Genomic DNA, 15,830 nt, shown 5'->3' with positions numbered 1-15,830 from the left:
GGCGGTGACGCGAGATCAGGAGGGGTCCACCTTGAAGACGCGGCGACAACTGGCAAACATTCGGGGCCAGCTGCGGCTGTTGCGTGCTAATAGGGCCGAGGGATCCCTTTTGGCCCTGAAGCAACTACATTTCGATGGAGGGGACAAGGTGGGGAAACTATTGGCGAGGCGACTGAGGGTCAAAGCGGCCAGATCCCACATAGCGAATGTGAAGCTCTCCGATGGGTCTTGGGCGATGACGGCGGGGGACAAGCTAGGAGCGTTTCACGACTATTACACCTCACTATACACGGTGGACCCACCGGCACCCGACGTGTCGGAGGCCGTGTTAGAGCACTATAGCGGAACGCAGCTAGACACCCTCACGGCTGGGAGACTGGAGGAGCCGCTAACTCTGGATGAGGTGACCTCGGCCATCAAGGAGCTGAACCTGGGCAAAGCGCCGGGACCTGATGGCTTGCCGCTCTCCTTCTATCGAATATTCCAGGCTCAGCTGACTCCGTACCTGCTCCGGCTGTTTGCCTCTTTTGATGGCGGTCAAGGCCCCTCCCCGGACATGGGGATGGCCGAAATAGCCCTGATCCCGAAACCTGGGAAAGACCCTGCGCTATGCTCGTCGTATCGCCCGATTGCGCTGCTCAATACCGACTTTAAAATATACACCAAGATGCTGGCCAAAAGATTGGATCCCCACATGCCTGACCTCGTGCACCCGGATCAGGTGGGCTTCATCCGTGGCCGCCAAGGAGCTGACAATGTGCGGAAAGTTGCTCATTTGGTGGGAAAGGTGTGCCATTGGCGTATCCCGGCATGCCTCCTCTCGTTGGACGCTGAGAAAGCGTTTGACCGTGTGGACTGGTCGTTTCTCTGAGCGGTCCTTTGTAAGATGGGACTCGGTCCACTGATGGTTACTCGGATTATGGCACCTTATGCTGCGCCTAAGGCTAGGGTCCGTGTGAACGGCGGATTGACGGATCCAATTGACATCGGAAGAGGGACGAGACAGGGCTGCCCCCTCTCGCCCCTTTTGTTCGCCCTGGCGGTCGAACCCTTGGCGGATATGATTAGGCGTGACCCGGACATCCACGGCATTCCGTTGGGTGGACAGGTCCATAAAGTGGCGCTATACGCCGACGATCTCATCCTTACCCTCACGGAACCCCGACAGTCCCTGCCAGCGCTCCATGCAGTGCTCAGCTCCTTTGAGGACGCTTCCGGCCTGAAAATTAACCATGATAAATCGTGGGTACTTAACCTTACGATCCCCCCAGCTGACGTCCCCTTGCTGGAACAGTTGTGCCCCATCGCTGGACTGCCCGTCATATTCGATATCTTGGCATATCCCTAACCCCCTCCCTGGAGGATTGGTCGGCACTTAATTGGGCAGCTTGCCGTAAATCCATCCTTGAGGACCTGAGACGCTGGAGGCCACTTAATCCCTCGTGGCTGGGACGGCTGAACGCTATTAAAATGTCTATTCTGCCCAAGCTCTTGTATTTGTTCCAATGCCTTCCCACACCTATTCCCCTACCGAGCATCCGAGCCCTGCAAAAGGACTGCACTAAGTTTATATGGGGAGGTAAGAGACCCCGCTTTTCTCAGGCACTTCTTATGGCCCCGCGAGATCGTGGCGGCCTTGCGTGCCCTAATTTCGTGGACTATTACTGGGCCGCCCACTTGCGGTTTGTGATTGAATGGGGCACTAGGAGGAGTGAGAAGGGGTGGCTCCATATGGACCGGGCGGTCACGGGCCGCACCGTCTGGAATCTGGCCTGGACTCATAAAGCGGGGCGGTCCCCTAGTGCGTATCTGGCGGTGCCCACGAAAACAGTTTTGAATGTGTGGGATAGGACAGCGGTACGGAGAGGTCTCACGACTTTCCCCTCACCGCATACTCCTATCGAGGATAACCCGTGGTTCCCCCCGGCTAACCATACTACTGCCTTTCGTAAATGGTCGCAGGGTGACTGTAGGGTCCTTACGGATCTCTTTGATGGGGGCACCCTCAAGACTTTCGCCCATTGTAGAGAGGAATTCCGACTCCCGCCGGAAGCTGAGCTACAATTTCTCCAATTGCGTCATTGGGCCTTGTCGGACGCGATATATCCAGGGGCCACTAGGACCTTTACCCAGTTTGAGCGTCTTGCACGCTCTTGCACCGACACGAAGGGCCTGATCTCTCGAATTTACCACATTTTGCAACACCCTCCAGCTCCCCCTTGCCAGCAGTATCAGCAAAAATGGAATGCGACGCTGGGTGAGGATATTCTACCGACGCAGTGGGCCCGCCTCTGGAGGGACATCCCCAAAGTATACCACAGCGTACCGCAGCAAGAAAACGCATACAAAGTAATGACACAATGGTATTACACACCACAGCGCCTACACAGAATGTTCCCCTCTTCCTCTCCTGGTTGTTGGAGGTGCCAACATGTGCCTGGGGATTTCCTGCACATATGATGGACCTGCCCTCTGATCGCCGTCTTCTGGAAAGAGGTACTGAGCCACATAAGGGGGGTTCTGGGGTTTCCCTTGCCTGATGCCGCCAGTACAGCGTTGCTGGGAATCAAACCTGCCACTTTGCTAGCCCTGACCCGTAATGAATGGAGTGTAGCGTTACAAATGCTGGGCGCGGCCAAACCACTTATTGCCCTGTACTGGAAAAAGGCGGAGACTCCCCCTCTTGCCGCATGGTTTGGGAGACTCTGGCAGGTCATCACTATGGAACTGCTCTCAGCGAGACTACAGTCCCGCACTATACGCTTTGAGAAGGTGTGGCGGCCCCTAGTGATGTATCTGTGCAAAAGCGAACATGCTAGAAACATGCCCCCCAGGCTGCGAGCGCTGCGCTTAGTGGAGGATGCTGTGCTTCCCTTTACCCCCCGTAACGCCCTAGACTGATGGCCTGTTACCCCGCCATGGAGATGTGACTATGAGCCCTGATGACTGTTCCTGACTGTTACTCCTTGGGTCCTATCGCTCCCTCTAGCTTGTCTACCTCTTTCCCGCCTTTCTCTCTGCTCTCCCTGGACTATATCTCAACTTTCTCTGTTGTCTTCCTCTAGTCTCTGGATATGTGTTGGACCGCTTTGGTCTTTTGTTGGGCCTCGTTTGCCCCATTTGTTGTTGCCCAACCCTCTGGGCTGCATTCCAAGCATGGTGACAATTGGGCGGGACCGATTGCGGGTACTGTTCTCTTCATCTGGATGCCCGAGCTGTTTGCCAACAGGACATTGACTATGCGAATGAAAGAATTACGGGTCCTGCATACACCAGGAGCTATTGTATACCAAGTGTTGTATCGCGGCCGGCCCCTTGAGGGTTGTAGGCTTAACGCCGTGTAAGTGTCACCTTTTCATGTGCGTTCCCCTACATGGGGGTTTAATAAAACAGATGTTGACAAAAAAAATATCACACAAATAGTAACACTCAAAGTAGTTAAAAAATACAGCAAACAAGCTCCCGGCTTCCGCCTCAGGAGATACGATTTACCCCCTTCATATACCTGGAGATATGTTTTGTCAAGTCCTCCACTTTGCATTCGACGTGCCTCATGCTTGGCAATCCCTCAAGACTGATAGGAGGGGATCTAAATAATGAGTGGACACAACTCACAGGTGGCCTGTCTGTGTGCCTTTGAACATCTGGCACATGATTGGTAATAGCCATAGATGGGGACTCCATTTAATAAAGGCCACAGATGGCTGCCTGTTTGGGCACAGACAAAAAGTGGGTACCTTATCGGGTACAGGCAGAAGGTGGATTGAACAACAAACAATAAGAACTTGTTAAAGGCAGTAGCTGTTATGAAAATGATTTATGTAGCAAGAATATCAAAACATTACTGAAAAGAATATCAGCTTGCCTAGTCTTTATAATATATGGAATAGCAAGCATGGGCAGTCACATGCATGCATGAACATAATAACATATGCTTTCATCAGCTCTTTGCACAGAACCTTGTGGTAGTTACATTTCAGAGAGGCATCTTATTATTCTAATTCCACTTGGATAGATGGAGACAAGACCTAAAAGACAAATCATGGCCAAATAGTAGACACAAACCGTGCAAAAACGTTTCCTTAAATTTACAGACTTTCACCTAATGATTAGCGATTCAGCTCTTGAGACAACCCTACCACCAGCCTTCAGACAAGTCTGTTCTCTCCTGGGTAGCAAGGCCTCTAGCATCTCCATTTTTCAATCTCCAGATTGCTTGTGCCCTTTTCTGGAATGCCCAAAAGACAAATGGCCTTAGCCAACAGTGGACTGTGAAGAAAAGATTCATCGGACCAGTCCTGCAAGTCATTGCTCTTCAAGAGGGTTTATGAGGTCGAACATGCTTCACAGAGTGTGTTTTATAAACTTTCTTCGACTCATTGATAAATGAGTTGGGAGCACACATGGGTGAGCTCTTTGTTTAAGGAAAAGGTTCCCTTCAGAGCAGCAATACCACATCAATATCCTGAGCCGAGGGCATTCCACCTAGCCCTTAAGTTTTTTCCCCCCTACAATCTCCGCATCTTCCATTCTTTGGACAGTGGAAAAAGCAATAGTGCATTACCTCAACAAGGAATCCAGACAATTCCCCTATGTTTTTCACCTATTTCTTTAATCCCAAAATGACGGCTAAAATGAGACAATCCAAGGTGACAATCTGAATTGCTTCAGAAAGGCCAAGCCAGTTGTGGTGTCTGAACCTGATCTACTTGTTGCTGCAACCACACAGGCGGCTTATGTGTGGACTAGAATATTGGGCAATATCCTCCATTCCGATCTGCCATTCCTGAGGTTTGCTCATCTGAGTACCTGCCATACTACCACCTGAAAATAAGAGGACTGCATGAACAGCCAGAGGATGTTCAAGCATCCTCCTACCTAATCATTACAGAAGTTCAAGTGGAAGAGGATTTGCATCTGGTACCCTCAAAAGTATGTGAATCGGAAGATTTGCTAAAAAGAGAATATTGTGTATTGATTTCTTTATTTTGCAAAATTGGACATACGTTTTCATATACAACTGTGCATGTGTTTGTTATTTTTGCTTATAGGAAAAGTTCATATCAAGCATTCTTTTCTATTTTGTCATTATATTATCCCTTTGATCAAAGATTTCTTAGAAAGGCTTCACCCAAATTAAAAGACCTTATTTTCCATGGGAGCTGAAACTTGTCATCTTCAAAATGAGCTGACCACCTGTTGAAACCATGCATAATACCAGTCTCTGACATTTGTTATAGAAGGTGGCTTTTCTGGTTACCCTAACTCCTGCCAGTAGGGTACGTGAATTTCAAACTGTGTGTACACAAGAACCATATATGGTGTTCCATTGCAGCAAAGTCTCCCTAAGAATTCAGAATATCAGAATTCCATCTCAGTTAGAAGATTTAAATTGCAGTCTTTTTTTTTTACAGAGCTTCTAATTAGGGCAGAAGATGTCCACAAAACATGTAATTGATAGATGGATAGTGTCATGCATCATTACAACCTATGCATCCAATTCTTATCTGACCTTTACCAGGTGCACCCAAAGGTCATTCTCTAAGAGGAAAAGCAGCTACTGCTGCACTGGATTTCACACATAATAAGGGGGTCACTTGAAAGTCAATTCACATTGTTAGAAAACACTATTGTACTGATTATGTCTTGAGGAAAGATACCCTGAACAGGCTGCTTTCTGTAACCAGTTTATTTGACATCACGTTCTGTGTTTCCTTGTACTGAATCCCTCATCCACTGAAGGATTTTGTTTAGCTTGCTAGCAGGGCTCGAAATATTATAAAAATGTTACTAGAGCTGCAGGTCTAGTAACTTGAATAATGTACTCTACCTAACTGTAATGGACTTGACCCGTGAACTGGTCTTAAATTGTGTGATCCAAGGCAAATCTTTTGTCTTATAGAGCCACCTTTTTCTTTATTATCACCTAAGAGAGCACCTTCAAATAAGCAAGTTCATTATTTCTCTGTACAAAAAACCCTATTTATTTACTAGACTAAGGGCCAGATGTATCACAATTGGATTTTGCGAGTCTATAATAGCAAATTTTACTGATTCGCTATTATAGACTCGCAAAATGCAATGTATGTAGGTTTCAGCAATTTTTTTGAGATTCCTACACATTCCTTATTTGCGACTCGCAAATTGCGACTCGCAAAAAAGGAATGGCTTCCTATTAATTTGTATGGGCCTAGAGGCCCATAGGAAAGAATGAGAATTGCATGTGCAATTTGCGAGTACCCGATAGGTCCTCGCAAATTGTGCATGCAATTTCAAGGGTGCAAGGGGGCCAAAAGGCCACCCTGATGCACCCCTGAAATATGCATGTGTGCACATGTGGCGCACATACATGCACTAAGGGCATGTATGTGCGCCACATGACACTTAGAAAAATGCAAATATGTGCATTTTTCTAAGGATTTGCAATTTACCACCAACTTGAAGTTGGAGGTAAATTGCGATTCCTTAAAGCAGGGTCGCAATCTAAAAAGTGCTTCCTGCATTGCATTAAGAGAATCGCAAATTGCGATTCTCTAAATGCATTCGCAAAATAGGAAATCACAAAAATTGTGATTTCCTATTTTGCGATTGCCTTTTGGACTGATACACTCCAAAAGGGGTTTTGATACATCTGGCCCTTACTGTTTGCTCCATGCATAACAAGAATTGAACCCATATATAGGGTGCACAGGACCCCTGGCTTGCCTCTTTTTTCACTAATAGCATTATCATCCGGGCAGGAGCAGTAATAATTACTAGTTCATGTTTAAAAATTCACTTTTCATAAATATATTACTAAAGCATGATGTGGTAGTGCACTGTCATTTACAGATAGCATATTTTCCATTGAAATAGCTACAACACTTTCCCACTAACTGTAGTTTTACTGATAATGAACAATGTTTGGAAATTGGGTTGGTCTGGTATATGCTGTCCACTAATTAAAGTGGGCACCCTGTACCAGTCTAAACAACCCTTATGGGGATTTAAGAGGTCAAATATAACCTTAGAAAGCTATCTAAGTGGTAGCTGTGGAGAGCAGCCTTCAGGTTTAGTCTTTTTATTTATTTTTTACAGAGTTTTATATAGCTCGAACTTGACCCGAAACGGGTATCAGAGCGCTTTATATAGCACCAGTTGCATTACATGAGGACACATTCGTTTTTTTGTTAGGCACGGGGAGATTGTGATTTGCCCAGAATCACTAGATGTTCAGCGTCATTGCCGAGACTCGTACCCAGTTCCCCAGATCCGAGGTCGACTGCCCTAGCTGTTACGCCAACTCCTCTCTCTTGAAGTTAAGCAGCTTGTTTTACTGGAATGCAAGCTTATTGTATTGGTTAAATGAACGGAGAACCACACAGTAGTTATAAAAATACATATTTATTAATATAACACACTCTAAATACGTCACAGTATCTGCTACACGCAGAAGCACATAAAGCACAAAAACAATCGTAAGTAGCACTAATACACAGTGGGCTCCAGGGGGAGACCAAACCATATACTAAAATAGTGACATAAGAACCACGACTCGAGTCAAGACAGGATTTAGAGTATGTAGAATCGTAGGGACCCCACTTAGGTCGGGTGCAGTGTGGGAACACAAGTGCATGCTTTGTACAATTCTATGGGAGAGTCGCGGTTACAGTTTTAAAGTTTAAGGACCCTTCTAAGTGGACTTCAAAGAAACCCTGTGGAAGTTAGGAGATTTGAGAGCCACTCCACATGTGGATACTGTAGTACCAGAGTTACCTATCCCAAGGAAGCTGGGTGTATAGGTCTGAAGTGGCGTCGGAAACCGCTGTTGGTCTCTATGGAGGACTTCATAGAAGAGCTACTGCTGGGAAGAAGAAAAGTATCTGTTGGAATTCAAAAGTAGATTCTGGATGAAGAGTTCCTGAAAACAGAAGGGACAGAGTCTGGGTCACTCAGCAGTGACCAGGGGCTCGGTAGACAAATTCCCGCTGCTGTCGGGTGCTTCAGGTGCATTGAAGGGGTTCTTGGCTCTGCAGCCACAGGGACCAGGATATGTCAAGGACGACCATCTGCTTCGTGGGACAGCAGATGCGAGCTGTCCCACGAAGGATGTCGAGTGCTGAGGGGTTGGTGTCTGGCGGGAGCACCAACAAGCCTTGGCAGTGGCATCCCATGAGGAAGGTCAAGAAAGGTTACGGTTCAGACCAGCAAGGTCCAGGAGACTCACCAAACACAGGAGAGTCAAGGCAGGCCTGGAGCAACCAGGGGAGCCTAAGAAAAGCAGTGTTGACCCTCAAGAGGACCCACAGGCCGGAGGCACTGGAGTCGCGAGGGGACCTCAAGCAGTTTCACAAAGCAGCAGCCCACGGTTCAGTCGGTGCGAGGAGGCCAGAGTTTTTTGTAGGAAATGGTGCTAGAGTTTGGGGTTCCTCAGAGCCCAGTGCACTTGTTTTGGAAACACCAACATACATATGCACTAGCAAATGTACACGGTGCACAGGGGTACGGGTATTGTTGCCCCCAAGAGGGATTCAGACCTCAAACTTGGTAAGGAGGCAGCTCGGACCTCGAGGGACTTGCAAACCCACCTCCTGTGTTGCAGGAGCCTTTGGAATCTGTAGGAGCTCAGGAGCAGCAGACCGGTTAATTGTGATGTGGTGCCTGCGGTTGCAGGGGAGTGACTCCTTCACTCCAAGGGAGATACCTTCAGTTGTCCTAGATGCTCCAAAGGCCCTGCACGGAGCTTGTATGGTGCACACACACAGACGATGCTTTGGACGGAGTGGGAGATGAACTCTGGCCCAAACGAAGTCCAGCGTGTCCAGACGGTCGAAGTCAGTGGTTTCTGGTTTCGACAGGTACGCCCTTTTGTACCCACGGGGGGAGAGGGGGGTTGGACAGATTCAGGGTACTCTCCCAGGGGAGGGTCTGGACAGTGGGGACGTTACTCCCATGTCCTTTGTCCAGTTCATGCCGGAGCAGGAGACAACGGCTCCCAGGACTGGTTTGAACTGGACTATGCACAGGGATACCAAATGTGCCCCTCATGCAGACTTTTGGTCGCTGGCAAGCGCACCCACCCAGCCCTAATACACTAAACCCTATCTGGGAGGTGGTCACACCACCACCCTGGGACATAATACCTATTCTGCCTTCCCCTGCTCAGCAGCAAGAGGGCAGAAATGTGTCTCTGGTTGGCAGCAACCATTTCGTGCTGCCTGGTTCTAGAAGGCTGGTACCAGAAACACCAGGGACTCCACGAAACTCGCTTCTGAAGGGTGGAATCATACCTCCCACACCGGTCACACGGTGTGTGGGTATGATTCCACAATGTTTGACACCAACACGATAGGGTTACTTTCAGCCGTTTCAGATTTGGTCATCACACGGTTGCATAATGCCACTCAATATGTCGTAAATAGCTGCAGCACTATCAACTCAGGAGAATGGACTCCCTACGCTGCAGGGCTTGTCCTGCTCATGCAGTGGCACTCTCTCACTTCGAACCAAGCACCCTGCCTTCAAGATTGCCAAGGCCTGCTATAGGGGTGAATTATAGGTTTTAAGTGTAGTGACCTTTAGATATAGTAAACCTATATCTTAAGTAAGTGGTGCATGCACCAACCTACACAGGCTGAAATGGCAGGACTGTAGTTCCATTTTGCTTGACCTCTCATGGGTACCATATTACATGCTTCAGCCCAGGGGAAGCCTCTGGGGTGCCTATGCTATAGGTACATGGGTACCATATATTGGGGTCTGACAAGGGTACCACAGTATCCAATCTGGAGTGTACCTAAGTACATAACTTAACAGGTTTAGGGAGAAAGCAGATAGACTGGGGTCCTGATTAGCAGGATCCCAGTCAGACCAGTCAAAAACAGTATAACATGAAGCAAAAAGTGGTGGTAACCATAAGAAGCACAGCCTACTTTCCTACACAGACAAAGTAAAGTGTTCTAATTTGTTTTGATCCTATAAAAATATTGTTTTTTAACACAGAATTACAAAAATGTCTTTATAACTTATGAAATATATTTGAAATGTTTGAACAGTTCACTTATTAGCTATTTCAGTGTTGTGTTTGAAAAAAAGCCTGCCATCTTACAGCCTTTGCACAGTTCAGGTGTCAAAATCCTCTAACTTCAGTAACAGAAAGAAAAATAGATGTAGGTTGACAAACCTACTTTTGACCTCTGTCTCTGAAAGCCAGCAAATGTGACAAGATAGCAAGTTTTAAAGGCCTCTTTATTGCTGTGTCACTTCTTGCTCAGTATGAATATCATAGAAGATCCTATGAAAGAGGAGGAAAGGTTGATTACTTGGAATCCTAGTTCTGTAACAGGAATATTTCTTTTGAGCTCATAAACAACCCTTCTTTTTTCCTTTGTTCGAAAAGTATGGTTGGAAACTCTAATGGCATCAAGAGCCTTTCACTGTATTAGTGTGTAAAAGTAACTGCCTGTATGACCCTGAACATCACGACAGAAAAGCGGCCACCTTCTTTAATTCTTAAAGTGCAAGCAACAACAGACCACCGTCCCAATAGGAAACAGATTGTTTTTAAAGCAGCTGTAGTTAGTTAAAGAATCTAGTGTTGCTTTAAAAAATAAATCCAGTTTGGGAGTTTTCACTGATCCCTTGGAGAGCTCTCCACCCCCTCAGTGGCTGCCTGACATAATTCCCAAAGTGGAACTGTCCATGACTGCAGCTTTACCCTTGTGAATATGTTACTGCATCCTTTGAAGTGTCAGTAATTATTCAGGGCCTGATTACGAGTTTTGGCAGAGCGGTCAGGCTGCCATGCTGCCACAACACCGAGACTCACTGGCACCTGTCCGCCAGATAACGACTTAAAAGTAGTTTGGCGGGCAGGTGGCGTGGCGGTCCCGCGGCAGTGCCTCTTCAAAGGCAGTGGTGCATTTGAAAAAGGCACCACAATGGCATCAATGAATATAATGTATTGCGTGATTACTTAAAATCATTACAGTAAAAAGAAGTTCAAATGATCAAATTTAAAATCGGTCTTAAATACCAGAGTGCTTCGTAACAACTTCAATTTGAAATATATGACAAATTGTCTCTCTTCCCAGCGACTTGTTGCTGACTAAGGTTTTTTTTGTGACAAAATTGAAGCAGGACGACAGTAAAAGTTTTGCAAGTATTTGATTTGAGGTCTGCGATTAAGTGCCCGTGCTTTTGAAAGGTCACGTATACCATGTGAAAGATGACTGTAGTTTGCTATTAACATGTCGGTGCAGCAATATGTGGGCTGTGTGGAGTCGAGCGCCCATGATGGCTTTGGTTCTTGTCGGCATTAGAGGGTTATACAGATGTTGGGCCATTATGGAGCATAAGGCTCGTCTAGCGATTGATCGCTTCATGCTAAGGCCGTTTTGTCTTTTAGAAGGGTGTGGGTGTGCTGTACAAATTTCCCTAAATTAGCCATGTCTGCCACAGTGTCCAAGCTGTACAGTAAGCAGGCGGCTTTGTTGGCTGTGCGAGTGCCCTATTGGAGAAAAATTGGCCTGGGAAGTGTTTAACGAGCCTGTCGCAATGCTGGGCAGCATAGAAGTATGTGGGCTAATGATTCTCTTTTGTATTTTTTCTCCCTTTTTTGTATTTTGTATCTCTTGATGTATCTTTTGTATCACCACTTCTGTGGAGCCTCAGCGCCAGGATGCCTGTAAGGTGATAGTTGCGCTCTATAAATCTCCTAAATAAATAAATAAATAAATAAATAAATATTTGCACATTCTGCACTCTATGATGCATCCAAGGGACTTCCAGGATTGGTACAGTTCTCTTATGGGGAGCAGGGACAGCCTTGCTGCTAAGATTTGATTTAAAATTGCAAAAACACAGTTGATGGACAGAATGTAGAACAATGTCATACATTCACCCCAGTACAAGGATCTGGGCCTAAATCCATCGTTTTTTTGCACTCCACACAACCCTGGGTTAGACACTGGCTATATACAAATCAACTCTGACCCTGTGCCTCATGGGAACAGTCCAGTCCGAACTACCAAGCCATGCCTTTCCCAGACCGGAATCAAGCATCCAAGGACCGGTTTCTGGCTGTCAGCCTTCATCGGTCCAGGGAAGACCTGGCTTGGCAGTTCGGGCTGGACTGTTCCCATGAGGCACAGGGTCAGACTGATTTGCATATAGCCATGTCTGAAATGGGGTGGCTGAGTGGGCTAAAGAATGGTGATGGATTAAACCCAGATCAGTGGATTGGGGGTGAGTGTTTGATTGGCTCAAACACTCCGTCCATCATCCCCTTTTGTATCGCAAGATTTGATTTAAGACCTGTTTCCCCACAGCCTGGTTGAGATGAGGCGTCGTCGTTCGGATTTACTATAAAGTCCATGCCGTGCAGGAACTGGTTTGCATGCACACAGGGGAGCACATGCTTTGCCCCACTGTGTACATCCATGTGGCGTGAGGCACCAGGGAGCCCTTTAGTTCCACCTTTGTTTCCTCTCTGCCACGGTTTTCATGGCAGTGTGGAAACACATAATATGTTTGGCAGGACTGTGGCGGTCCTGCCAAGTATATTGTTCCCTTAAGACCACCACGCCGCCGCCAGGGAAAGGCGGTTACCTGGCGATATTGACGTTCCCATGGCGGTCCGACCTCCCATGTCGTAATGGGGCAATCGGACCGCTGGTGCAGCAATGGTCGGACTGCTACCACGAGTCTGGCTGTCCTCGGACTACAGACTAATAATTAGACCCTCAATGGTTTGCGACCACAGTTGCGAAGGGAATTGCTTGATTCATCACATTACGAATTGCAGATAGGAGGGGTTGCCAATTTGAGGCCCTATCCTAATGAGTCTCAAAACCCCTTTTGCAATTCAGAAAGGGATTTCTGACTCAAAAACGATTTGACACATTTAAAAAAAAACATTTTTTGGTGGCAAATCTTATGATTCTGCAAACCACAAGGTTTAGGTTCACCACAAACTAGTTTCGTATATGAGGCTACATGTAATTTAAATGTTCTTTGCCCAGTCAGAAGCTTTACAAACATCTTGTAATTCTCAACGTTCCCTTGCTGTTTGTCCATTTTCTCCATAATCCCCTTTCTGCAAAATTAAACCTTTTGTCTTTGTTCTTACAGTTGGCATTGCTGAATCGTCTTGGTTCTGAGGTAGAAGCACATCTAGAAGTGAGCAAACATGTCCGTAGAAGTAAGCGGAGCAAACTGAGTGAAGGGTCAGAAGGTAAGCGGTAAATCATGCTCTTATCAAGATCTTTAGTTTTTTGGACTTTGATGACTATGGTATATTGAAGTTTATCTAAACTGTCTTTAATAATAATTTTAAATACAGTACTAAATGCAGTTACTGTGCATGCATTTATTTTTCATCGAGCCGGGCAATAGCACACATTTAACAATAGGCAAGTGAAGGATGATTGGCTTATGGGTGGAGCCTATAGAAACTTTACCCTGGAGGGCTGTACCCATTACCTTCCTGTAGTCTTCTTTTCTACATCTCATTGGTGGACTTTTTAGGTTATATACTAAGCCTGCCTTTTTTTCAGTGCATGCTTATTGTCTGCTCACTCTTGGTGGGGACAATGTAGATTATATGGCATGTTTATCTTCTCTTCCGTTGCTACTGGGAGCGCTGTATCAGGGCCCTTCAACCCAGACAAAAAAATAATGTAAAGTGCACATTGTCTAACCCTGACTCCTCCTCCCCTCATCACACACCGAGATGCAGTGACCCGTAATAGTACAAAACCCGTAATAGTACAAGAGCACTACTCTTGTCAATCACACACTATACCGATATACTTTCCACACAGGCCATTTTCCAATTCAACGCTCTTCCTACTCAGCACCCCCCACCCCCTTGTGAAGCATGTTACCCATATTCTAATATGCTTATACTCTTCAAAAGGGGTATGTAGCTCCATGTGTATTCAACTGCATGACAATGGAATAAAATCTGTCTGCCAAAGATATTCCTTTGACACGGAGGCAGATTAATCTTTTATATCAACCAGAAAGGTGTAATAGATACAGGGACATTTTACAGTCCAAGGGTATTTTGACATAGCTATAAAATCAACACAGGAGTGACTTCTAGACTAAAAAGCTGGGTTTAATATATGGTATAGGGGTCATTCATGGGCAGTTTTATGATAAAAACAATTTAATAACATGATAACAACCTATTAAAGTATCTGCAGTTTTGAGGGGCATTCACATGTAACAAGGTCAGGAGTTAACATTTTCTTCCGTATATACGTTTGTTAATAGGACTTAAAGCTATTATACCCTCAGAATCACAATTATTTTCCCAGTGGAAGAGAAAGGATTGTTATGAGGATATACCCACTCCCCCACTCACATTTACCACTAAACTCCAATTGAGAATCTTTCTTTTCAGTGAATTTTAAGAAAACCAAAAGTACATTCATGGTCCCATTAGTTAGGATCTCCTCCCAACATTCTTCTTCCACTCAACACTGTTTACAATTACTGCTATCTTTGTCTCATCTGCATTCCAATATCTTTTAGATGAGGTGCATTCTCGGCGCCTACAGGCTTACCCAAAGATGTAGTGAGCTGCCAATTGAAGTGTGTGGCTCGTCAGGTTGAAGTTGGTTACCAAATGCCAACTATAATGACATCTAAAAAAGACCAGATCAAAAGCAAGCATGGGCAATCTGTTTCGCTCGTTTATTTTAAGTTTGGTCTATGGTCTACGTGTCTATATTGTCCCAGGTGATCACCCATAAGTAATTCCTTTTAGTGTGCGCTCTCAAACGCTATTTCACTACGCTAGATGGCCCTCATCTAGTGCTGAGTGTAATGTCATTCTGTTTTTCTCCTCTTATCCAGCTTGGGGTATCTTTCATAGATTCACATGCCTGAGTAATTCCCTGTTGCCGAGGCGGGAGTCCCACGGTATATAAAGAAGCAGTGCCAAAAGCAAATTACAGTAGTAGGCCCTATGAGAAAGGCCTGCGGCCTAGATTGTAGTAGCCTATCTACCTCATTATGCTAAAAGGACTAAGAATTTTGTCCCAGCTAATCCGCTTACAGCACCCTCTAGAACCCTCTCTGCAGAGCCAGTTCTCCTGAGATTTTCACCACACGTCGTGTGGAAGGGAGTCTCCCTGAGTCTCTACTCACTTTTTTCTCTACTTCAGGATGTCTGACAAGAAGGCCTTGTTTACACCTTGCAGAACATGTGAAAAGAAAAGGGTCCATGTTGATGACCAACATAAGGACTGCATTTATTGCCTTTATCCAAAACATGAGGCTAAAAATTGTAAGATCTGCCGCACCTTCCCTTCCAAGACCTTAAGGGATAGGGAGACCAGAGTCCTTTTATGGCTCAAATCCTCTTCTACTGATGATGAAGACAGAGCTTCGACCTCCAGTAAAAGAGCAAGATCACAAGAGGATTATCCAAGAGAGGGGAGAAAACATGTTAAAACCTCCCACTCCACTTCGGGCTCTTCACAGAGATTTCCTACTTCTCTCTCTGATGCCCCACCTCTCAAGGAATCTAAAAAGAAAACTGTGAGTAAAAGCTATTCTGTCTCTTCAGCTTTTCCTGTGACTACCATCTCATTTACAACTTCTGCTCCTTCGTCGACGGCGCCAATTTCTACCACAGCTATCACCTCTCCTATCTTGTCTACTAGGATCTCTATTGTGGCAAAAAGAACCATCGTCGACGATCCGTCGACGACAGCCTCGTCGTCAAAGAGAAACAATATCCCAACCGGTATCAGTTTTAAGACACTTTAACCATGTATGCAAACAGCATTACATAAGTGTGAAACAAGGAGACTCAAATATTTTATATAAGGCTTGTA

General features: G+C 45.9%; 1 protein-coding gene across 17 annotated transcripts in view; it reads left to right on the top strand.

Annotated features, from left to right (window-relative positions):
* Window positions 1–15,830, top strand: part of EDA (ectodysplasin A) — a 1,521,038-nt gene that overhangs the window by 730,301 nt on the left and 774,907 nt on the right. For all 17 annotated transcript variants that reach the window (XR_013594046.1, XR_013594047.1, XR_013594045.1 and 14 more), the window contains exon 2: window positions 13,111–13,213. Coding sequence is in view for 12 of the 17 variants with exons in the window: in XM_078640160.1 (XP_078496286.1) it covers window positions 13,111–13,213 (103 nt within the window). In the remaining 5 variants the exon portion in view is untranslated. The remainder of the gene's footprint in view (window positions 1–13,110; window positions 13,214–15,830) is intronic.

The sequence above is a fragment of the Lissotriton helveticus genome, chromosome 4_2, assembly GCF_964261635.1.
Source record: "Lissotriton helveticus chromosome 4_2, aLisHel1.1, whole genome shotgun sequence".
NCBI classification, from domain to species: domain Eukaryota; kingdom Metazoa; phylum Chordata; class Amphibia; order Caudata; family Salamandridae; genus Lissotriton; species Lissotriton helveticus.
Note: the sequence above shows the minus strand (reverse complement) of the source record. Positions and strands in the feature narration are given on the sequence as shown.